Source organism: Endocarpon pusillum, assembly GCF_000464535.1.
Source record: "Endocarpon pusillum Z07020 unplaced genomic scaffold scaffold1719, whole genome shotgun sequence".
Taxonomy (NCBI): Eukaryota; Fungi; Ascomycota; class Eurotiomycetes; order Verrucariales; family Verrucariaceae; genus Endocarpon; species Endocarpon pusillum.
Genome location: NW_006916062.1, coordinates 24,463 through 49,022, shown reverse-complemented (window position 1 = coordinate 49,022; position 24,560 = coordinate 24,463). Strand labels below are relative to the sequence as shown.

General features: G+C 50.3%; 6 protein-coding genes across 6 annotated transcripts; 2 read left to right on the top strand and 4 right to left on the bottom strand.

Annotated features, from left to right (window-relative positions):
- Positions 1–1,555: 1,555 nt before the first annotated feature.
- Positions 1,556–5,276, bottom strand: EPUS_00860 (Carbamoyl-phosphate synthase arginine-specific large chain; the record flags this gene model as incomplete). Its single annotated transcript, XM_007802419.1, has 3 exons — positions 1,556–1,663; positions 1,778–4,839; positions 4,937–5,276. The coding sequence occupies 3 exons, from the start codon at positions 5,274–5,276 to the stop codon at positions 1,556–1,558; spliced, it is 3,510 nt and encodes a 1,169-aa protein (XP_007800610.1).
- A 701-nt stretch (positions 5,277–5,977) lies between these two features.
- Positions 5,978–7,465, bottom strand: EPUS_00859 (uncharacterized protein; the record flags this gene model as incomplete). Its single annotated transcript, XM_007802418.1, has 1 exon — positions 5,978–7,465. One exon carries the CDS (start codon positions 7,463–7,465, stop codon positions 5,978–5,980), a length of 1,488 nt encoding a protein of 495 aa, XP_007800609.1.
- Positions 7,466–7,976: 511 nt separating this feature from the next.
- On the top strand, positions 7,977–10,934 carry EPUS_00858 (uncharacterized protein; the record flags this gene model as incomplete). The annotated part of the gene is made up of 4 exons (XM_007802417.1): positions 7,977–8,127; positions 8,174–8,403; positions 8,464–10,659; positions 10,707–10,934. 4 exons carry the CDS (start codon positions 7,977–7,979, stop codon positions 10,932–10,934), a joined length of 2,805 nt encoding a protein of 934 aa, XP_007800608.1.
- A 3,640-nt stretch (positions 10,935–14,574) lies between these two features.
- EPUS_00857 (uncharacterized protein) lies at positions 14,575–15,648 on the top strand (the record flags this gene model as incomplete). The annotated part of the gene is made up of 1 exon (XM_007802416.1): positions 14,575–15,648. One exon carries the CDS (start codon positions 14,575–14,577, stop codon positions 15,646–15,648), a length of 1,074 nt encoding a protein of 357 aa, XP_007800607.1.
- Positions 15,649–18,263: 2,615 nt separating this feature from the next.
- On the bottom strand, positions 18,264–21,332 carry EPUS_00856 (uncharacterized protein; the record flags this gene model as incomplete). Its single annotated transcript, XM_007802415.1, has 5 exons — positions 18,264–19,389; positions 19,510–19,607; positions 19,736–20,796; positions 20,858–20,990; positions 21,096–21,332. The coding sequence occupies 5 exons, from the start codon at positions 21,330–21,332 to the stop codon at positions 18,264–18,266; spliced, it is 2,655 nt and encodes an 884-aa protein (XP_007800606.1).
- A 1,393-nt stretch (positions 21,333–22,725) lies between these two features.
- On the bottom strand, positions 22,726–23,745 carry EPUS_00855 (uncharacterized protein; the record flags this gene model as incomplete). The annotated part of the gene is made up of 1 exon (XM_007802414.1): positions 22,726–23,745. One exon carries the CDS (start codon positions 23,743–23,745, stop codon positions 22,726–22,728), a length of 1,020 nt encoding a protein of 339 aa, XP_007800605.1.
- Positions 23,746–24,560: the final 815 nt, after the last annotated feature.

Genomic DNA, 24,560 nt, shown 5'->3' with positions numbered 1-24,560 from the left:
TAACGGTTAATGACAGCTGCACAAAATCCTTTTGGATTCTGAATTTACCACCTTTCATGCCGGGAATGCTCGAATAGCAGATCTGGACCAGCCCTCCCTCCCGTCCATCTATGCATCGCCGTGGTCTTTTCTGTTGCCTTATCGTTTGGATGGATAGAATCGTTCTGTACAGAGGAACTTTCAGCGTGTCAACTTCGCACGTCTACCAGGCGCAGACAGCCTCAGTTGCCGTGTTCATGGTTTGAGAGCTAGGAGAAATGGCGGGATGGTGGGTGGGAAGAGCGCCGAAAGGAGGGAAGGGAACCACTTGATATACCACCCTGCGACACAATCGATGCACCTATCTACTCCTAGATATCTCAGTGCGGCAATATATGTACATACAGAGCTATTTTTATCATAATTCGCACCTTTGCTGGAGAGGCAGGAGTGGCATCGTTGCCTTTTTCGCCACCCTACAAGAAGATGTTTGCTTTTGTGAATTACGCTCTCCTGTTTACCGGCACAGTGACTGTCACAACTACCGCATTTGGTTCACTTCCCTCAACTCTCGACTCTCGACTAACTTAGGTGTGAAGATACGTTGATCCTCTGCGACTCGACTGTTCCAGACACTCTCCTCATCTCCGGGTTCCCTCTTTCCTCGCTCTTCATAGCCATAGCCATAGCCATAAAAACAGACCTCGACGACCTCTACTCGCCGCTATAGCCCCAACATACTACGGTATCAGGCATAGGTACGGAGTACGTTATAACAATGCTAACTACGATCGACTACTAACTAGTTCACCCCACTCTCTTCAAAACGCTTCTTCAGGTGCTGATTCACACCGAATTACTTCTACTAATTCGTTTAATACTTGTCCCCCCCGGTACACATTGCCAGCTGGGGAAGCCATTCATTCATCCGCTGGAGAGTCGGCCTTGCGCTGACACGTCGGTATTGACGCATAGAGCTATAGCTGAAAAAAAAGGAGAAGACGATGTCTAAATTTAGACTAAAGGCAAGTAACTTTTCCTCGGAACAGTGGCAAATGGTCAAAGATGGAGATGGTAAACCTTGGAAAAGAGATATGTATTTGTGGTCCTGTCTGATTCAACTATTGCTCCCCCCATCCCTGGAGGGGTTTCTTGTAGAAATCAATGCCCTATTTTCTTGCCATCTTCTCACAGACACATAGATTCAGCCTGCAGGAGGCCATTCGATCATCAGTCCCCACTCCCAAGCTACTCTCTCCCTTTCTAAACCCCCATCCATTCATGCCGCTGGTTACTACACACTCAAACTCTCGCGCACCCACTCTACCACATACCAACAACAACACCATTGACCAACACCAGCCCACTGCGCACGGCCCTCCAGTCCGGTCATGAAGCCCGTCTCCTGGGAATCCTGAAAAGAAGTCTTCTACCAGGGGGCTCCCTCCCACTCCAGTCGCTCCCACCCCACAACCCCACCGCCTTTTCCACTTCCAGGCCCAGTGAGAACCCAACCACGTTTCACAGAATTCTGACATTCTTTCTCCCACGCCCCCTCCTCCCCACCAAGTTCTCCTCACATCATCTTCCGGCCGCAAAACTCCGACCAGGACCTAACCTCGGGCGGGATGCCTTCCTTTCTCGGCAATCTGGCGTTCATGCATTGTGCGAAGAGGAGAGCAGTCTAAAATTCCCCCCCGAATAGGATCCACACGTTAGCACACACACATACACGTCCATAACCAATCACACGCTTCCTCCGTTCTCCAAGACACAGATGGAAAAGAACAGAACATACCTTGGGCTCCATAAAAAGCGGCACGCCGAAATCGACCGCATTCCTCCTCATGACATAATCCTCATCGAGCAACGTCTTGGCCCTAGATTTCGCAATATTAAACACGCCCCTAATATCGTACTTCTGGAATACTTTTCTGAGCGCATTCTTATCCGTGGTGGGGAATTCGATCACTTCGATTTCGACCTTTCCATCTCCACCTTGCTCGAGATGTCGTTTGACGTCCGCACTCGCGGCGAAGAATTTATACCCGAGCGGCTGCAGATAAGTCACAATCTGGGGTAGTTCGGGCAGTTCGGTAGAGCCGCCGAGAAGGATCCCCTCGCCGGGCTCCGGCACTCGGAAATTCATGGTTGATTGGAGCGACGCCCAGTATGCTTCTGTAAGGTCTTTGCCGAAACTGGCAATTTCCCCTGTGGAGCTCATTTCCACGCCTAGGAATGGATCTGCGCCCGCGAGACGGGTCCAGCTGAACTGCGGGACTTTGGTTGCTAGATAGTCACGACTTTGCGCCATCAGATCAACAGGTTCGGGCACGTCGCGGCCGACAAGGGCTTTGGTGGCGACATCAATGAAGTTTGTACCGAGGACTTTGGAGACGAAGGGAAAGGAGCGCGAGGCGCGGAGGTTGCACTCTATTACTTTGAGTGCGGCCGGTTCTTCTTGATTGGGGGCGTCGGCTTTGATGATTTGCATGTTGAATGGACCGGTGATGTTCCATGCTTTGGCAACCTTCCCGGCGATTTCTTTTACGCGGGATACGATCTCAGGGCTGAGATTGGCTGGGGGGAGGACTAAGGTCGCGTCTCCGGAGTGGACGCCGGCGGCTTCGACGGGCTCGGAGACAGCGTGGAGGATAAGCTTCCCATTCGAGGCAACTGCGTCAACGTCAATCTCTTGGGCACCCTCGATGAATTTGGTGATGACAACAGGATGATCGGGGGAGACGGCGGAGGCAGAGATCAATTTATCTTTCAGTTCATCTTGGGAATTAATGACTGACATGGCTGCGCCAGAGAGGACATAAGATGGTCGCACGAGTACGGGGTAGCCGACTTCAGCCGCGAATGATTCCGCTTCGTTGACTGACGAGAGCTCTTTCCAGGCTGGCTGATCGACACCAATGGAGTCAAGGATTTGCGAGAATTTGTGACGGTCTTCCGCTTTGTCAATGTCTTTGGGATCTGTGCCGAGGATCTTTGCTCCGCCAGTTTCTTGGAGCCGGAGGGCAATGTTTTGTGGAAGTTGACCTCCCACGCTCACTACTACCCCCACCGCAGACTCTAGTTCGTAAATATCCATGACCCTTTCGTATGAAAGCTCCTCAAAATACAATTTGTCTGCAGTGTCAAAATCGGTAGAGTAGGTCTCCGGGTTGTAATTGATCATCACTGTCTTTTTGCCCATTTTTCGTAGTGAAAGTGTAGCGTTAACAGCACACCAATCGAATTCCACAGAAGAACCTATGCGGTAGACACCCGACCCAAGGATAATGGTGCCATGGTCGTCGAATGTTACATCATGAGAAGTGGCATTGTATGTGGTATACAAATAGTTTGTGTCAGCCGGGAACTCAGCCGCAAGGGTGTCAATCTTCTTGACCCACGGTCGAATGCCGAAGGATTTTCGTCGAGCGCGAACTTCATCTTCAGTGCTGCCAACAGCAAGCGCGATCTGCTTGTCAGAGAATCCCATCTTCTTGGCTTTGGACATAAGCTCATGTTTGATGCCAAACAGCGAACCAATTTCTTCCATCTCACGCTGGCAGTCCACAAGATTTTGGAGCTTGTACAAGAACCACTTATCAATTTTGGTCAACTCATGCACTCTATCAACCGAGTAGTCTTCATGTAGCATGGCCTGACCCACGGCGAGCCATCTTCGATCGGTAGGGTTCTTAAGCGTCTCATCCAGATCGTCGAATTTGTCGCCCTGAAAACCAATGTACTTTGGGTCCACTTGTCGGATTGCTTTCTGGAAAGACTCCTCAAACGTACGGCCGATGGCCATAACCTCACCAACAGACTTCATTGCACTTCCAATATCTCGCTTGACGTGCTGAAATTTTGCCAGGTCCCACCGTGGAATCTTCGTTACGATATAGTCAAGACTGGGCTCAAAGTTTGCCGTGGTAGTCTTGGTGACTGCGTTTGGCAGTTCCGGAAGGGTGTGGCCAAGGCCAATCTTAGCTGCTGTGTATGCAAGAGGATAACCAGTCGCCTTGGAAGCAAGAGCAGAGGATCGAGAGAGACGGGCATTGACCTCTATCACCCGATAATCGAGGCCATCAGGCTGTAGGGCGTACTGAACATTGCACTCACCCACAACTCCTAGGTGACGAACAATCTTGATTGCTGCGGTGCGGAGCATATGGTATTCCTCGTCACTTAGCGTTTGACTGGGTGCTACCACTATACTGTCGCCAGTATGGATTCCTAGCGGATCGAAGTTCTCCATGTTACACACCGTTATACAATTGTTGTCTGCGTCTCTTACCACTTCATACTCCACTTCCTTCCATCCTTTTAAAGACTTTTCCACCAGTATTTGGGGGGAGAGTGTCAGAGATCTCGATGACAGATTGCTCAGTTCTTCAGCATTGTTTGCGAAGCCCGAACCTAATCCTCCAAGCGCATAGGCCGAACGGACAATGATAGGATAGCCGACTATCTCTGCAGCTTCTAGTGCTTCATCGACTGTGCCGACAGCGATCGACTCGGCGATGGGTATATCAATCTCTTTCAGTGCTTTTGCGAACAAATCTCGATCTTCGCTGACCTCCAATGTTCGGATACTCGTCCCCAGAACTTTGACGCCATATCTCTCGAAGATCCCCATCCGATTCATCTTTACGCCCAGATTCAACCCCGTCTGACCCCCAAAGGTAAGAAGAATACCATCTGGCTTCTCCCTCTCGATCACATATGTGACATATTCCGGGGTGACTGGAAGGTAGTAGACCTCGTTCGCAAGTTTGTGATCGGTTTGTATTGTTGCGATGTTCGGGTTGATAAGGACAGATGCGACCCCAGCTTCTTTCAGTGCTTTGAGCGCTTGCGATCCTGTAGAGCAACCTGTCAGAGACCATGGGTTGCTATCGTCACGTGAAGCATGCTCTAGAAGCGGGCGAGAGGCGGGCAGGAGCAGATGGGGCTCTACCTGAATAATCGAACTCTCCGGCCTGCCCAATACTGAGACCTCCGCTGCCAATGACCAGCACCTTCTTCACATCTACCAGATTTTTGCCAGGCTCAACAGCTCCACTTGCAAGGTACGCCTCGGCGCTGGGCGCGGATTGTACTGCGGCGTGTCTCCTCATAGATCGTGAGAACTTTTTTGTCTGCTGCCATTGTGGCTTCTTCTGCAAGGTCAGATGTGGTGTCCGCGTCGTTGTTATCGATTGTGTTGATAGTGAGCGGCTGGCCGACTGGGACACAGATACACAACGCCGAGTCAGAAGAAAAGAAGAGTGCCGCCCAAAGCGAGCAGGAGTAGCCATGGCGACCAGCGCTGGCTCCTGGCTGGCTTCTGACCACAGTTCACGCAATCTATATGAACATTTAGTATGCCCACGAGGCAATTGACCAAGAATCACCTACTGTCGGCTCGAGCTTGCAATTGAGGGATCTCAGAAAAAAAAATTCCAAGCTTTAGGCCCTAAACCAACAGATAAGGACGGGTTGATAAGCAAGCTTCATGCACTATGCAGAGAAAACATGCGAAATCACCATTGACAGAAAACTCAGAAAACAGTTTCGAGATTCGAGAACGTCTTGCTTAATTCCTGTATATAATGGGCTCTCTTCTGAAAATTCTTCAACCTACGAACACGATGCAGTCGACTGCATGCATGTGCAAGAAAGATCCTCGGGTCACACCAATACACAGAATTTTTTGTGGATTGAGCATGATGTAGCTTGCCCTGCAGCACCGTCAAACTCATTCCGGCTAGGCTAGAGTGATCAGCAATCATAGCGTATTGTTGTTGGAGAAGAGCAGCGTGTGACGGGTATCGAGACCACGTTTCTGTACCCTCGAAGCTCATTCTACTTTGAAGTTTTCTGTCCATCCAAGTGCTACGTTCTTGGTCGCTACCTTGAGTCTCTATGCAAACAAGAGCACATCAGACACATCTCGCCAGCCAGAAATCAACTAGGTTTGGAAATCTGCATGAAAAATGGCTCTTCCATTTTTCCTAATTCATGTATCCGTCCTCAACCCTACATCGCCCTGAAACCCAGCCCATGGATCCTTGCTTCCCTTGAGAGTCCGCTTCCTGCTGGCCAAAGTACCTACAGCAGCCTCTAGAGCCCATACATCTTCATCTTCTTCATCGTCCTTATCGTCGTCTCTACTCCCCTTCCCACTTAGCTGAGGTCCGAGCTCATTGTCATCACCAGCAAGCTCCCTCAGTCTCTCAACCCACCTCTTGCCTTCCTCGATGGCCTCACCACCCCTTTCCAAATGCACATCCATAATCTCCTTCATGGCTTTCCTTGACGCATCCGCCGCAAATGCCCATGCCTTCATTCTTCTATTTACCTCGTCTGCCTCATCGCTGGCCATATCATCACCCGATAATGAGTTTGACGTGATACCAGCAGCCGTATGACTGAGCCGGTTCTGCTGCGACAGCATCGGGTAGGTAGGTAGAAGGTGGCTTTCGTCTGCGAGACGGGAGAGCTCGGAGGTCGTCTTGTTGTGTTCTTGCTTGACAAGATTGGCCAGGTAAGTGCTTTGTTGGCGTTGGAATTGGTTTAGCTGGGTAGGATGTTGAATTTGGGTCCGAATGAATGGTAGGTGACTGGGGGTAGGAGGCTGAGCTGGCTGATTCGGAGAATCTTGGTGGACGTCAGACCGTTGCGCCTCAGGCGGCGGGTGCTGAGTAGAATTGGTGAGATCAGATATTAGGTCTAACATTCTTCTGCGCATTTTGAGGTAGTCATCGTATTTCTCCATAATCTCGCTCTCGATTTGCGATATAGGCGACTCCGTCTGCTCTCCATGCAGTGAATGGTCTACCGTACCCTTGTCGCTCGATTGTGAGCTGGAGAGCTTCTCCTCGATCCAGGCGACAAGTTCATTCCTTGTAGCAGCAAGAGCACGAGATCGGTTCTTTTCTCTGACTGAAGCAGGTACGGCAACGACATCTTGTTCGACTTCAGCAAGAAGCCTGTGCTCACGGGTTACCTGATATTGCGCACTGATGACCGCCACTTCTAGCTGTCTCATAACGGTAGCAACAGAATCATCCGCCTGATCGCCGCTAGTGCCAGCATGAGGATGTGCGGACAAATGAAAGTCCAATTCATGTCTTGGATATGTCGTGAAGTCCAGAAAATCAGGTTTCGCAGGAGCTGTATCTTTTAGCTTGATCATGTAGTTTTTCAGTATGTGCAATTCTTCATTTCTTCTCTTCAGCCTCAGCAGCTCAACATGCTCAGAGAGACGTGTCCCTTGAGCATCTACGCGCGGCGAACTCGGCTGCTGAGCAGACTTTTCCAGAAGCGTGTTGTAGTCCTGTCGTGCTATGACATTTCCCCGTAGCGCCTCCAGATATCCTCTCTCAAGCCCAGTGACCGCTTTGGGAACAGCTTTCACAGCTTCCATATGTCCTGTGGATGGTAATTGCTTCGACCCGACTCTTGAAACATTAGTAGCCAAGGTGGGATGGGATGGTATGTCCATGGTATCACAATCGGTAGAGACTGCCAGAGTGTGGTATGTACCTTGACAATTATTGTCCAGAGGGAGTGTCCGCTCGGGACTTTGGTTAAGTACTAGTTCATCAACCTACCTTTTGACAAGAAGGAACTGCGGTAGTGACAGGTGGTAGTGTGTAAACAGTGGGCATTGTTTGTGACGAGTCTCTCGAGTGACGCGCTATGTTACAACATCCGTGCTCTGCAGCAGAACCAAACGAACTTGCCAGGGAAGCTAACTTCTGCAACGTACAATTGTAGTTGGGGAGCATGAGAAGCAGCAAACAGCCTTAGCCTACATTGTCATGCACGTGTGTCCCTGCCACGCGGACAGTGACCCTCAACACTTGGCATGTATGACGAACGCCTTTGTTCATTTTGCTCAATCCAATCTGTACCTCCACATCCACACAAAATACAGTAGATTTGAGTCATCTGGGGTTTGCTATCCTTCGGATACCGGCGTTAAAGGGTTGTGAATCTGCGAGCTCGTCAGAATGACCTCGACGCTACCTGCTCCACCTACGCCTGCACCAAATGGAGATGCCTCAACCTCCCCAATCGCTCGCCAAATACCTACTAGAGCCGCCTCACTGACGGCCTCACTTCCTCCAGAGGGTTCCATCTTGACCGGGAAACAAGAGCACTGTACGACGGCATCACTTATCTGGTGGTTAAGCTAATACAAACACAGATTTGAAAAGGGAACTCATCAGTAGACAGGTTCATGCAGAGATACAAGAGCTCAATACACCTACAGCACTTCAGCGATTCGGGGCGCCTTTTAGATCAGACTTTGGAGAAGTGTCTCCCGTCGATTCCGAGTTGCCCATTCTTCGTTACATTTTTGTCAATCATGTCCGAAAGTTTCCCTTCCTGGATCAGGCAAAGGAGAAGGAATTCTGGCAAAACAAACTGCAAGTGGTAGGTGCGCAGGATAATGCCTCGAAGTGAGTAATCTCCAGTTAGGCTGATTCCGCCTAGTTCCTGGAATCATTTGCTACAAAGAACATTTCTTCGTCCGAGGATAGACTGGAAGAGACGAAGCGGAGGAAGTTGGCAGTAAAATGTGAAAAGCTGGTAGAATTGATGATGGTTTCCGGCATACCGACAGCATCAGGCTACGAAGAACGCATCAGGTTCTCGGAGATGGAAGTCGTCGACCGAGGCGCCAACGAGCAGGGCTTGCTTATCAACACGCCTGACGGACATATGATTAACGGGTGGGATATCAATGTTGCAGGGGTCCGAACAACTTCGGTGAAGAGAACCATACGATATCACCAACATGCTGAATTCTTGATCCGAGTCAGGACCCCTGGCAAGGATGACTTCTACGTAGGAAGAAGATATGGTGAATTCGCAAAGCTTCATAAGAGACTACGAACAGAGCTCCCTGGCAAGGTTCTGCCGCCGTTGCCTCGGAAGAATAAGAGCTCGACACATTCAGCTTTTCTTTCTGTTGGCGGGGCGGCAGACGATGACGATTCGTCCATTTCGTCAGTTTCCACCCAAGACACAAGACACACTGATGAGACTGGCTCACTTCGCAATCTGGTCGGGGTTAACCAGAAACGGGTCACCTCGAGAACCTCCTTAGTTGGCAAGTCCTCAAGGGGAAACTCTCCTCGGCCTTCAACAGATAATGATCCAGAAGTCGTCCACTTATACCGCGAAGATCAGCGTGTATCGCTGCGCGCATTTCTGAGGACGATACTCCAAAATCCACAGGTAGCGGAAACAAAAGCGATTTCCGACTTCCTGACTCTCAGGCCTATCAAGACGAACGAGGAAGAACTCCTGGATATTGAAAGGAGGAAAGATATGGATGCCAAGCGGATTGAAGAGCAGAAGCGCTTCTACGAGATTGCTCGGCAACGAGCTCAAGAATTGGATGTTTACATGGAGCAATTTCGACGAGATATTGTGGAAAACAACGGACTGACCAAGCTTTTCCAAGAGATCCGCACCAAGGAGAAGATCGAAGATCTCGATGTTGAGTATCAGAAGTTCGCTGAATGGCTTCGTATTGAGGTTGCAGCTACCATTTACCACTTATTCTTGGCAGAAGACAATTCTCCTGAGCTTTTTGCGCAAGCGAAAAGGATACACTCGTTGTTACCATATGGGCTGATGAAGAACGTGATCCGGATTGCGAACCCAGCTGCAGTCATGTCCGGAGTCCTAGATTTGTTTCTTGCCCAACCTTTTGGTTCTCGATCATTATTGCAAAGAATCTTAACCATGACACTCAATGATGGCATCAGGTCTTTTCAGAAATCAATCGATAGCTTGCAGTCAAAGATTGATGATCCGGTGCTTACAGCCAAGCTGAAGCGTTTTGTCGATGCGGACGAGAATACCAAGAATTTCTTGCGAAACGAAGCTAGTGTCGAGGATGTCGATCTGGTTGTGGTGATCCTGCGATCTGATCAGTTCCCACCAGAGTTGGCGGCGGAGCAGATCGGAAAGGTGTTTAATGCATACGTTGCTTGGAACAGTGCGATAGATAATGTCGACGAGGAGATGAAGCAAGGTGCTGAGCTGTTTGCCCACCTAAAGCAACTGTTGAAGTTGCTAACGCGGCAGCGCGACAAGACGATGATGCTGAACATGATCGAAGAGCCGACAACACTTCAGCTCTTCCGAGACCTCTTTACCATTTTCTACGAGCCACTAATTCGAGTTTACAAATCCGCCAATGTATACAACAGTATTACCGATTTCGCCGACTTTGCAGGAGATGCAATTTCCGTGGTCGAGAGGGCGCAGATGCAAGACGTTTCGGCAGATCCAAACCAGACAGTTCAGTCCTTCATAGATTTATGCGCTAGGCATGAGCACAATTTTTACAAATTCGTGCACGAGGTGCATATTCACGATAATGGTTTATTTGCGGCGTTGATGGGATGGTTAGAAAACATTCTGGAATTTCTGAGGCACGGTCCTAAGGGAGGGAAGCTCGACATGAATGCATTGTTTCAGGGAGCTGTGGACATGGGGCAGATCAACAAAAACAGAGCGGTAGCCGAGATTGATGCTCTGGTAAAATGGCAAGAAGAGAGAAAGAAATGGCACAACAACAAAACGCGACAAAAGATGGCGGCTGAGGGCACAGGTGGACGCGAGTCGATGCCAGGCAGTGCGACGTTCAAGAGCAGTGACTTTGGACTCAATGCAGTAGGTGAGATTGATTTCACAATGAACAAGTTTACTGACTATGACAGATGGACCTTGAGGAACTCAAGTATGACGATGAAGATGAGGATGAGTCAACTGACGAGGAAGAAGAACTGGACGGGCTCGACCCAATCGCAGCCGAGCGGAAACGACGGATGAAAGCACAGGATCGGCTAAGACGGACAGCAGGCGAACCTGTAAAACCGCCAGTATCGGAAGTCCTAAAGCTCCACCCATCATTCCTAGCAATGTTGAGGATGGTGCTTGCAGAGTAAATCTGCGCGCCCATGCTGATCGTACTTGATCGGCGTCCAAAACTTGGTTCAGCGATGCCTTCTGGCTGCATATTCGGTATCATACACATTCATTCCCATGGTTGATGAGTACCACCCGTACCTGCTCCCAACGACAACGAGACATATGTAGCCAATACGCAGGCATATATCAGCAAAAACGACAATTCTAGCAAAGCGAGGCGCAAAGCTCACCCTCCTCAACACCGGCTGCACTTGCCCATGCCATGTGCTTAACATCCTGCAGAGTGGTTGGCTGGCCCCGCTGTCTTAGATGTGACCAGAGACTTACAGAAGAAAGACAGCATAAACTACTTCCAATTTGGGTGGAACGCCTAACCACGGTCCGGCCACAATAATCGTTTTTGTACGGCAAGAAACGTCACTAGTACGGAGTCAGCGGCTACGACCAATTGACGTCCCGTGCCTTACATCCCTTAGATCAAAGCTCTGTATCACTCTCTCGATGGTTAGCGGCAGACGCAGAAAAATGGTTCTGGAATTTTCCTCAATGTTCTTCTTGCCACCTATCAGCCAGTATCCGGGATCAGTCTGAACACAACGACCCAGAATACTAAAGCGAAACCACCAGCCTTGCCAGTACCATATCATCGTACCAATGATCGATGAGACAGTGACCAGGATGGTCTGGGGGATGAGAAACGTCTCCATGCAGGCAAATATGAAACCAGTCCGTTCATGACAAGGAGGGCTTGAAGGAGTTCGTGGCAAGCGCTGTGTGACCTGAATTTAATCATGGGCATTTACTATGTATACACAGGGAATCAACCTCAGGCTTTGGAATCGTTTGTGATGGCTAAGGCTTAAAAGCCAAAGCAGCACGAATCAGAGAAATGACAAAAGAGATGAAAGTGGTGACTGGAGTGTGATTGGGTGAAAGTGGCGCGCATAAGAGGAGAAACAAATCTCCTCGACCGCGACTAGGGTAGGAGAATTGTCCGAATTAGGAAGCTGTAGAAACGAAGACGACGCCCCTGACCGACTTAGGACGAATACCAAAATCTTAAATGCCTTGCTACGTAACTACTGTCTTAAATCTCTTCATATAATGCTTCAGACCGGGGATGCGCGGGTGAAGAAGGTTTTCCCTATGCTTCCTGATTAATGACTTCACTAACTCCTCGGAGGGGTGAATTGCCGTTGTGTAGCACCATACCCGAAATTGATCGACTGGTTTGATGATACAGAGTAATGCTGCATAATATGCGTCATGCTGCCCAACTCGAGCTTCGACCGACTCTACTTGGGCAGCAACGATTCGAGAAGCGAGGATCTAGAGCGGGGGATGGGAGAAGAAAGGCGTCCGTCGTTGTTTTCCTTCACCGACATTTTCATTCGCTCCTGCGCTTACGCCCTACACCGACTTGTCCTCTCTTTAAGCTCACGAAATCTCTCCTACTGTTATGAGTAAGTCAGAGCCAAAACTAGAGCGTTTTTAGATTGCTAGAACAACAATCGTTTGCACCTTGCTCCTTGCCCCGTGTACCTGACATCCGCATATGGTGACGAACTATGGTTGCTCTTGACTTGTAACATACATAGTAATTAACCGAAGGAAAAGCTTCGTCACTGTCACCCCTCGATAAAAAGTGGATTACAAAGCTGGCGCCACCTACGCCTAAAACAGCCCCAAGATCCCAGGCAGTGGCGCCTGCAGTGGCGCCTGAATCTGCGGTGGCTTGTCACATTGTTCGGCTAAACTTATCACTGTATAGGCAAGACACCAGCGTAGAGCCCCCACCCCAAACCCCGGTGCCATACTAACTAGCAGGTACTAGGCACTTGCTGCAGATTCAGAGTTAGACACCCAACCACCATCCATCATTATTCCTTGCCCCCTTCCTCCATTGTCAAACCAACCAATCCTACTCGATCATCTCTACCATTCTCACCCAATCAATTACAAGCATATACTGTGCAACCTCCCGATAAGTGGTCATACCATTCGTATGACTTTGAATTCCGGTCTGCTTGATTGCACCGCAGACACTGAAAGCCCTCAGTTCCTCGTGAGCCTTGTCCACGCGAAAAATTCACTCTCCACACACCCTGTCCCGACTCCCGAGGCTGATCAGCTTAAAATACGTCTTCTACGAATCATTCTCCTCCATTCCTTCTCCCATAGCACACCCACGAATCCCAGCTCTTCGGTCTTGGAATAGGCACGAATCCTTCTTTATTGGTCCACCGTTACCTACTACTGCCACTCCTAGATTCCTGTTGCGAATTGGTGGTTCACGCAAAGATCAACAGCTCTTTGCTATTTGACAATCCGAATCACAGCCGCGGCTACCAGGCGCGGTCCGCACTTTCATTGAGCAACACATTCTGACGTCGTATCTTCAAGAGCTTCACTATCAACATTGTCACTATATTCCAATCTTGCCTTCAAAACCTAGGGGGTTGTTACGCTGTTCATCTCCAGCAGTTGCGCATTGAAGCGAGACCCCACTTGGACCCGTGCAAATTCACGAAATCTCTCCACCTCGTACGGCATTACTCCGCTCCAACAGCGCACAGAAATTAGAAAGCGCATTGCTTTTCTCTGCTTAAAGCGTTCAAGCCTTCTAGGATTCGAGAGCATCAAGGCTCTCTGCGAAGTTAGGCTCGCTGCCAGACTGTACTGATCGACCAGGTAGGCTTGGTCGCGCATGCTACAGTCCCGCATTTGCCAACGCATCACTCCAATCGTCGGCACTTTGGGCGTCCCACATCTCTGTCCTCCAATGATTGTATTTCATGTCACGGGCGACGAATACTAATGCTTTTCATTCATAGTCCAGTCCGAACTTTCTTAAGGTTGAGGCTATACTCGCATTGACCAAAAACCTCCACCCAAGTCAGCCTCTGGTAGTCAGCCGCCTGTCAAGCTCTACCGCTCCCAATCGCATCCCGACCACCAGCCCTAGTATCCGATTCAATTGATCATCAAACGCGCCGACAGTGGCGAGCGCTACGACGAGCTGGCTCTATTTCGCCGAGTGCGCGCTTGTCAACTCCTGCGCCACAGTCCTTGCAACTGACAACGCATCAATCCCGGTACAGCGGTCAGACAGCTCGAGCTGCATCGGGGCCCAATCTACGTTGCGTGCACGCTCTGGGTGCGTCACCCGTGGGCTCGACGTCGCTCATTTGCAATTTCGCTTTCAATAAACAATCTCGCAAATAAACCTCATCACCTTGGGAACGTCAAATAAGTTGGATGATCAAAATAACTCTCAAGTCAGTATTGGTCCCAGTTCGTGGTCCAGTGGCCACGGCATGATGCACTAGGTACTGACGCGAGGTACCAGGTCCCAGCTTTCTCCACTAGTCTGCCGAATCAAGTTTATGAGACGCCCTTTTCTATATTACTGAGAAACAGACCCCGTCCGCAGTTTTGGGGGGCACGCCTCATAACAAACCCAGCAGCGCCACCGTGGGAGGCTGCCAAATTCCACGTGGTTGTGAGCAATTTGACTGGTGTAGGATACTGCCCACTATCGTGCAGCTACCGGCCCAGCTGTTACCCAGCCTGCTCCTGCAGCATACCGTTTCCCCTCGAGACCTACTTTCAAGACGTGCTCTGCATTAGCTTGAGCACACACAAGCAGTACTCACGATGGAGTACCCTCCGCAGTATCAACAAACTCCGCATCCTCAACCTTCACACGCTCCTCATATGCAAGGTGGTTATCAAACATCATCCCAAAATGCTGGAGCTCAAGTAGGCTCTATCACCTCTCCGACAGGGCCTCCCTCTCATATGCAACAATCACATCAGACACAGGCATCGCCAATTCTGCCATCACAAGCGCAAACACATTATCAATCCCAACCGCAGTCCAATCAGATGCACCAGACGATGGGTTATCCTCAATACGGAGTGCCTGGAGGCATGTCACAAGGATATGGCATTTCGCCCGGTCAAGCAGCTGCGATGGCGATGGCAGCGGCATCAGGACAGTCGCAGTACCAAATGCCACACGACATGAGTCGAATGCAGGGAGGTCCTCAAGGCCAAGTCAAGAGTGAACGGGGTCCTCGGTCACCAACACAACAAATGCCTTCACTACCCTCAACTGTGGCAATGCCACAAGGACCACCCATGAACCAGCAACAAAGAAGAATGAGTCAGCATATGAACAACAGCCCTCACAACCAAGTCTCTCAACCAGTCATGAATCACGTCCCACGGCCGTCCGTTCCACCATCGCAGATGCCGCCGCCTCAACAGCCTGTCCAGCAAACCCAACCCTCACCAGAACTTGTAGCTGGTGGCGCTGAGGAATCACCTTTATATGTTAACGCAAAGCAGTTTCATCGCATTCTGAAACGACGAGTTGCACGACAAAAACTGGAAGAACAACTGCGTCTAACGTCGAAGGGTCGGAAGCCATACCTTCACGAGTCTCGGCACAACCATGCTATGAGACGGCCTCGCGGCCCGGGAGGTCGGTTCTTGACCGCTGATGAGGTTGCCGCAATGGAGAAAGGCGGAGCTGCACCTGGAGGTGACGAGAACAACCAGACTCCGGCTGCGAAGGCGTCCGCTGCTCCAACCTCGGGACAAAAGAGGAAAGCGCCGAGTAGTGCTGACGACGAGAATATGCCAATGAAGAAGAGCAAGATCGCCAGTGAGAGTGCAGATGATAGTGACGACGGCGAGGGTGATGATGATGAAGACGAGAGCTGAAGCTGGCAGCCTCTAACCTGCTTCGTCCCTAATTCGTTGTCGTTGCGATTCGCTTCACGTCGTTCTCGCTGTTCTGTTCTTTTGTCGTTCATCTGCCATCTTAGCAAGCGTTGATTTGAGACTTGTGCAACAATCTGGTATGTCAGCTGGGGCTTACCGGTTGCTCTTCCTTGTTATCCCGCTTACCTTTTTTTATACATGACCAGATTGTCTCCCTTGCTTCTACATCATTTTATATCTGCTGCCTGGTGCGCACAGGCTCACGCCTATTTTATTTTTCTTATCAACATCCAACAACTAAGCTACGATTACTCTTCCTTGAGATACCCCCCACTTGAAGTAACTGTCCTTATCTATGCTGGCTTGCATTTGTGGTTTCATCTGCGGAGGAATCAATATAACGACAGAGGAAAGCAATTTATGATGCATTAGAAGGAAGACACCGCCGCCGGGGGGGATTTATGGGACACTCGCTTGCTTGCATTTTTGCTTGCTAGCATATGATGATGAGTTTGATGAATCTCCTTTGCCGTCTTAACGGGCAAATCTTTCAAGTTTGGATGTGCTGAAGCACAAGATATATATCAGTCTTCGATTCTTTGAACCAAGTACATGTTTTCAATCTTGATCACTCACATCTAAATGCTCTGACTATTACTCGTTAGAAGTTACTGTAGCTAGCGCGGTCTCTCTTCTGCACAGCTTGTTGGTCTTGTCCGGAACCATCTAGCTGGAAGCATACAATGCATATGGCCGATCACAATTTATTGGAAGAAGCGAGTCTTCTCACTGATCGTTAGTAGGAGAGATGGCGGCTCGCTTGCTCAGAGACAAACAACAGTCGTCCTTCGTCTGACCTTACATCAATCGGTGGTATAACTCAATCCTCAGCAGGCCGACCGACTGGGTTCATCACCATTCATTTCCGGGTATCATCTCGAGAGCAGTCACAACGGCAGCGAGGACTTGCCATCCTCCCGGTGGTCTCTACGATTCAGGTAAACATGTCTCACAACCGATGCCCAACACATTCTCTCTGGTCCATCTGTGCTTGTGCCCATCCGCTCTCATTCAAGGGCTTCAATGAAGCCTAAGAACACCTCTTCGGCACGACCCAGCCAACGAGCTTGATGCGACTCGGGCTTCCATGACGAACTTGGACTTGGTCTGATTTCTGGGTTCGGTTCCGAGCAAGACGTACATTCGAACTGATTGACCGACCAATTGAGTGGAGGGCACTTCCCTCTCCTCGCGGTGGCAATGATGCTGATCCGTCCTGCTTCGATGTGCATTTCGCGAAGGAACTCAACTTGATACCGCCACAGATAGGGGTAGGGGTAGGGATAGGGACAGGAAAGCTCCGCGTTATGACCGAAATTTCAGTCATATTACTGAATGAGCAACCGGACGAGGACGACTGAGCAGCAGACATGAAACGGAAAATAAGTTGCGAGTCAGTTCATCACTGCTCATGGCCGTGATTATCTATCTATCCTTCGCTGGGGCCCCTCCAAAAAAAGGTCTTCGCCTGTTGTCGTTTTTTCATCCCATAGAGAAAAAAAACAAACAAACTCGCTTCATATTTTATCTCTCTTCTTCTCTTTTCCCTTCCCCTCTTCCTAATCTTCTGCTCTCTCTCTCTCTCTCTCTCTCTCTTTCTCTCACAAACACAAACAGACTTTTTCGTCCTTGCCACGCTTTCTGCTTTCCGCTTTCTTCCTGCCTGCCCGCCCCTTTAAAACCCCCTCTTTCCCCTTGGTCTTCTCATCTCCCTCCATCCTCAGTCGTCCTTCGTCAGTCCACTCTTGATATATGTCTATCTCTGTATGTGTGTGTGCGGTCTCCAGACGAAAAACAGATTGACTGATCGATTAGGGGGGGGGGCTGGGGCTGAGATACGTCGAACGAAAACGAAGTGAGGATCATTCTGATAGTGCTTCGGGTTGATCTGAAAGTCTCGCGATGCTCTTTGTTTTCCCCTGAGGGTGAAGGTTGCGACCACGAGCGGGCGGCGTATGGTTGGGTTTCTCGTGAGGAGTGAATGGGGCTATGAGAAGGCGGAGCGGGAAGGCGGAGCGGGAAAGCGAACCGCGGGATGAGGGTAAGAAGAGGGGGGGAGAAGGGTGGTCTGACAGATCCTAGAGACGATATATATATTTTTATCTAACAACCATACTCTGACCTAGAAGACAATACATCATGGTGATGCCACCTTTTTATCCATGGCCTCTGATATATGTAAGTAATCGCCTCTGTTTGCAGCTCTAGCAGCTCCCATAAGATGCCATCGCGCCTAATACGTACGACCCGCTCGTTTGCCGCGACGGGTCCTACCTCTGCCATGGGAGGCGTTCAACTGATGCCCTCCGTCTTGATTGTCGTTAGCTTCTCCTGCTGCCCCCCCTTGTTGTTCTGATTCTAATTCTACTTCTCCTGCTCGCTCTCGGTACTGGGACGGGGCGTGGGAGGGTTGAGGAGGGGATAATTCACCCTGGGCTTAAGCGCTGAGGGCTGCTCCCAACGTGGGCAGGGGAGCATGAGTAAAGGAGGAAGAATAATTTGGATGTGCTTCAACGTTCCCCGTCAGAATTTCCACGGAATCACAACGAGGCAATCTATCGGGGTCGGAATACGGCTGATTCGGAACCTTCGCGGGCTGGGAGACGGCTACTTGGGGCCTCGTCCTGCCGATTGTCAGCTTTGGCAGTAGCAGTGGTAGGGACAGTCCGAGAAGGGGATCGGGAATGTCTACCTTGGCTTCGGTCTTGAGTCTGAGCATCGGAAGTAGACCGCCTCTGGCCACGCCTTCCTCTTCGACGCGGTTGCTGCCATCCTCCATCATCATTATCGTGTTTGGCTTCATGCTCGCCTCCTACCTCGAGGAGGCGAGGAGTGGACGCCAGGCTTGAAACTTCCGACAATCCACTTTGCTGAGACTCTATGGACCGAGCAGCGGGTGGCGGAAGGTTTGTCGAAGCTTGGGATTTAGTAGCCAGAGCGCTGTCCACTTGTTTTGGAGGCCATGTTTCACTTTGTGGGAACCAGAAAGTTGCATTAGGGTTCAATCCTGGGCTAGAGACTGACTGGATACTGCCGGATGACTGGTTGGTTTCGGGTGTCTTGCTCTCCACGGAGTCTGAGGAAGCGAACCGTAAAGTTGAGGAGGTGGGCCGTAGGGCTGTGGACGTTGATGGTTGACGGAAGGGAGATGAGAGCCGGCTTTCAGTAGCTCCGCTGCGGTTGACAGACTTGGGAGGTGTGAGTGGAGGAAGATTACCTGAGCTGGCGGACTGGGTAGATCTGGCAGCTTGTGCAGCCTTGGCCTCCTTGCTCGCGTGTGGCTCTCGCTCTCGCTCTTTTTCCGCAGCGACTGGTGGAGCGTCGGGTCCCTTCTTTGAACTTGAACTTGAACTTGAACTTTGCTCCTGTTTCTTCGGTTTGGGTGCAGGTGGCTCTTTTTTGGGACTTGACTTTTGCTGCTCTTTCTCAGCCGCCTTGGAAGGCCTGGCTTGACCAGTAGCTTGTGGAGTCCGTGCCTGAGTTTTCTTTCGCTGTTCTTCTTGAGCAGCTTCTGAAGCCCTGACAGCTTCTAAAGCTTCGGCCATCCCTGTCCGGACTGGCGCCTGCCGCTCGTCCACACTACTCGCAGCCCCGCCGCTCTTCGTGACTTCTTCTGCGGCGGTTTTGTGGGTCCTTTGATGCGTTCCTCGGCTATCTCCTTTTGCGAATGCCCTGAAGGTCCTGCACCCGAGTCGTCAGCACCTGGCCTCGTTGCAATCGAGCTTGAGCGTCCCCCAGATTCTTTCTGTCCTTTTCGGGTTGACTTCGCAGAGCTTGAACATTCCTTTTTCTTTTGCTTACCCTCCAGCGTGGAGGTTGCTTTTGAGGTCAGTTCCTCCGTGTTTCTCTGAGATTCTGCTGGTAGAGGTCTCGCGGTCGAGCTTGAGGGTCCAGCGGATCTAGGCGACTCTGATGTTGATGGTTTAGGATCTGGATGCGATTGGTCTGCTGATCGGGGTGTCCGCGCTGTAGATAGAGGTCCAGGAGTAGAGTGTGATAGCCCTGTCGATGTAGCTGACCCAGCTACTGGCCGCGAGCCAGGGTTCAGGCTTCCTCCCCTTGACCGTCTGGCCGATCTAGGTGTTGGCGGTGGTCGAGGGCCGGTGGTATCTCGTTTTACCAGGGCTTGTAGTATTCCCGGTGTCAGTTTAGTAGGTGGACGTGGTTGTTTTGGTGTGTCCATGACCCAATTTACTGTAGATGCCTGCCAAAGCGAGTCTATTTTATGCGCCAGCGCTGGCGGATCGGAAGGTATGTTTGATTCGCGTGCCATTTTGTGTATTACTGACAGGCCTGGCGATGCGGCCAGGCCTGATGCTGCCAGCACTTGATGTATCTCTTCTGGTAATGGTGATGAACTTGAGTAGACCCCCGCGGGCTCTGTCGACGATGTTCCTTCCGATGAGGATGATGGGCTAGCTTCTGCAAGAGTCGCGCCCATTGACCTCACCATTCGAGCCTGCGCTGTTGATTCTTCGAAACCATACGCAATTGTGCGAACCACTCTCGGGTCGGTATTCTTAAATTGGTCGAGTTCCCTGAACATTAAATAGAGGAGAAACACGTTGGCTGGGTAGTCGTGTATCTGAGTGCTGGGGCTGTTCCTTAGGAACCGTAGCACTCCACTAGCGGTGGATCTCTCCCTGGGTCTTATTTGCACCATTTTCTCCAATTCGGGCTTGTCGGAATGCTTCGCAATCGCAACAATTGAGTTCAACCATTTCCTGTTTATCATCTTCTCGAAAGTACGATCCCGATCATGCACATAAGGCACCATGCTCAACATATCCAAGCCTAGCACACCTAGACTCCAAATATCTGCTGCGTATGTCTGCCGCTCGGAAACGTACATTTCCGGTGGCATGTACTCGTAAGCCCCATTGCACTCGGTAACGTTGTTATCCCCATGTCTGGCATGACCAAAGTCGGCTAGGACGAAAAATCGGTCGTCGTTACAAAGAATGTTTTCCGGCCTAATATCGCGATGTACAATCGAGACATCGCTACTGTGGAGATATTCCAGAGCTTGAAGCATCTGCTCTAGTACGGTATTGTAATAAGAAGGGACCTTTATACAGCCATCTTCGTCTATGAAGCGTCAGCCATCGTGAATCGTAAATCGTAAATCGTAAATCAACGGACAACTTACTGTTAAGGCCACGGGTGTCTCGTGTCCGGTTCATCAACGCCACAAGGCTGTCTTTATAAAAATCCATTGGTATCTCCACCATTTTTTGGCCATTTTTCAAGTTACGTGCGCTTCCCGCGGCTAGAATGTAAGGCTGATGACGGTGTTAGCGAGGCGTGTCTCCAGAACCCTTGCAGAAGAGAGTGTCATGGTGGTAGAAGAGAGGGTCCTTTTCGGAACAGGGCTATCGTGTACTTACTCCACCTCGGGCGCAGTCAAGCATGTTCGCTTCGTGCTTTGCAATCCATCTGGCACTCACTTCCACATCTATCGGCCCTCCCTTCTTGAATACCTTGACGGCCAAAACTTTTCCGGTGACCTTCTCCTTCGCCTTCAGTACTCGGGCAAACCTTCCCTCGCCTACTACCTCTCCCATGTCGTACTCCTGGTCATCTCGAAGCCAGAACGGGACACGTGATCTGTTAGGGGAGGCCATGATGACAGTGGAGACGCTGTTGATTGTATCTTGGCGCTGTCCGAGCCCGTGAGATAATGGTCAATGAGTAACAGGGAAAGGCAGAGCTCAGGCGGCCAGTTCAGCACCAGTGAAGATTTGCACGAACAAGGACAATTTGGGTTTGAATGAAGAGACTGGGCAACGAGAGAGTTTTGGGGAATAAACGACATGAGAGTTTCAGATCAATATAGTATGATATACGATTGTGATACTCGGCAGATGTTGTGTAAGTCGCATCAACCAAGTTGTGTGCTGCGCTTGTTGTCCTGGTGCAAAAAGAGTATCACTATTAGCACAGGAATACAGTAGTACGGCTCTTGGAAAGGAGATGCTAAATATCAACCAGTGGAGCATCAGTGGTAGAGAGTCAGGTCAGTGATATGCCGCAGAGACATGAGACAATATAGGTGTACCGAGTACCCCTGGTCGAAGTGGTGGATGGTCAGACTTGACATGCGGGGACGCTGGCCTTTTAGTTTCAGGCAAGTGGACAGCCCGAACGTCGTGTGAAGACAGGCTTGTTGTTCTCTGTGCAGCTGTCGCCTTAGATTTCATGGTGCCGAAAGAGTAGCTAGCTGTCTTCAGTGTCAAGTGGTAGGATGCCCAGTAAGGGACCTCAGCCTAAAGGAATACTGAGATTACTATAGCCTAAAGTGTTCTAATGAGATCAATCTCGCTTTTATCTGCGTGCAAGCAAAGTAATTGGAGGATAGCATCAATCATTGGTCACAGAAACCATGTTTCACTGTCGTATCGAAATATGTTCTAAGTGGTGAGATAGACGGGGCCAAATCGGGTAGACATGCTCTAAATGCTAGTTAGTTAGTGCTGTACGCTGAGCTCAACGTGTTCCATCTAGTACAGTACGGGGTAGATCCGAAGCACATTGTTTTAGGGTTCCCACCTGGTTCAGCGGGTTATCGGATCTCAAAAACTCGGCCGTGGATCAGAGGAGTTGTTGTTTCAATCATCCTGACGACATGAGCATTTCCGCCACGTAATTGGCATTACTCACAGCCCCCTTGTATACACAGAGCTAATCAGACCTCATCCGTCTCTGACCACAGACCCTTCCAAAATTTCCACCTGCGAGTTCTTGATGCTTCATGACCTCTATGCCGCCAGTTTGATGGGGTCCCGAGAAGCAAAGATTGATGGCAAAATCTAGAATCGGAGAAGGAGTCCAGTCTGGACGACTGGTATGTTTTTTGGTTGTACAAGTCTAGTGATATAATGCACGCCGAAAGTCCAGTAGCCCTGAAGGGGATCTTCTAACCCAGAAACAATGCACATTACAGAGCCACCTCGATAAACCAGACGTTATCGTGATGTTAAATGTTGTTGTATCTCCTCGCCAGAACCCGTAACGGCATCAAACTTCACGGATCGCAACCAGACCTTTCTCTGACTCTGACAGAGGGTTCTGGTCCATGGTCTTCTCAACGTTTGCTGACGAGCCCGGCATGGAACGATTGACTCCGTCAAGTGGAACGATGACAATCCTTCCCCTTTTGGCGGCCTTCCTTTGCAAGTATTGTGCTCTCTTCTCGGTCTTGCCTGCCCATTTATTCCCCCCACCACATGATCTTGCACGAGTGTGGCGACCACCACCACAGCACCCGGCCCATTTCTTCGGTGTGAAAACATCCTGTCCGGTCAGATCGCTCAATTCGTCGCCCGGTAAGTCAAGGCGGACCAAGAACCCTCTTGGCGCAAAGCTGGTCTGATTCCATTTCAAGAGCTTGGCCTCGAGATCTCCCGAATCCCTGGCTGCTCGAAGGTTCTTGTGCTCCGTCGACTTGCGGAGATGATGCCCAACGACGACGGCAGGAATCAATCCCAGCCAGTTAATGAAGATGCCAGAAGCGAGAAAGGTCGCTACACTAGCACCGACAGTGATGGTCCAATCTTTGCTACTTAGTTGAGCCGCGCGAGTGATTTCAGAGGTAAACGTGCTCCATTCCTTAGGGCTGACGCCATAGCTGTTGAGCATATCTGGATATGGGAAGCCAGATGACACCTTGGCACGAGACGAAGGGACCTGGAGGCCACGAGAACCTAGTGCTGCAGATGGACCGCTAGATTGAGACTGTTCATGGATGTCCAGAGGTGTTGGTGAAGTGATTCGACTTTGCGCATTTCCTTCGTGCGGTCCTTCGATTTGCGCATGACGCTGAAGGGTAGGCGCTTCTTGGTCACTCCGGCTGCCAAGGTAGGCCTTCTCTTCTTCTGCTGTCATATATGTGGATTGATCGGCAGAGTGAGGAGGATCGACCATCTCATATCCAGCATTGCTATGTGCATCGCTTTCGCTGTAAGCAGGAAGCTGAACCGTAGGGCTTTCGCTCGCAATCGAGGTCGAGTCGGTGTTCTTGTGGGTATGTATCGTCATTGTGGAGAAAGCGGGTTACGCAGCGGTATCCGTTCTGAATCGGAGTTCGAGGCAAGTAGTTGATAGGTAGAAGGCACCCAAGGAGGATCACATGAAACAGTGTGGAAGGGAAGATGCAAATGCAGTGTACAGGGATGGGTGGTGAGGCAGCGGATGTGAATTATTCAATAGTAAACACCTCTTCTCTGCCCCCCAGGCGCTCCATATATACATACAACCCATCTTGCTTCTAACAGGCCTAACAAAAGCTGACGCAACGGTCCACGACGCACGACACCAGTGTATCGGGGAACGGGCCAACTTGGTTAATAGATTGAGAACTATGCTGCGGTTTACTACGTAAGGCCGAGTACTGTTGCCTGGTGGCGGTGTCAGACAAGAGTTGCAAGAATGACCCGCCGAATCCCAAGGCAGAAGAGTTTTTGCGTTGAAGAGTGGTTGTGCCTTGCGCTTCCGCGTCATCAAACCTACTACCTGCGTGGTCTTAGCCACCATTGGCTGCGGTTGAGAAGCCAAACAGCAAACAGCAAACAGCGATACGAGAAGTGACCCCTACCTAGGCACAATTGAAATTAGTTAACTAGTGGCTAAGTTAGCAAGACCCGGGTCTTCGCGTCACGCCGATGCCGAGCTCGTTAATCATTCTCAAACATCGCACAGTCCCAGAGTGGATATAGAGCCGCGGCGACATCTATTTTAGAGAGCAAGATCACAGAGAACCTATCACCGTTAAATACCTTTGAAGACCAGCTATTTTGCTGACTCTACTACCCTTTACCGACTATCGCCCCCTTTTCGACAGTTAACTAGGACAG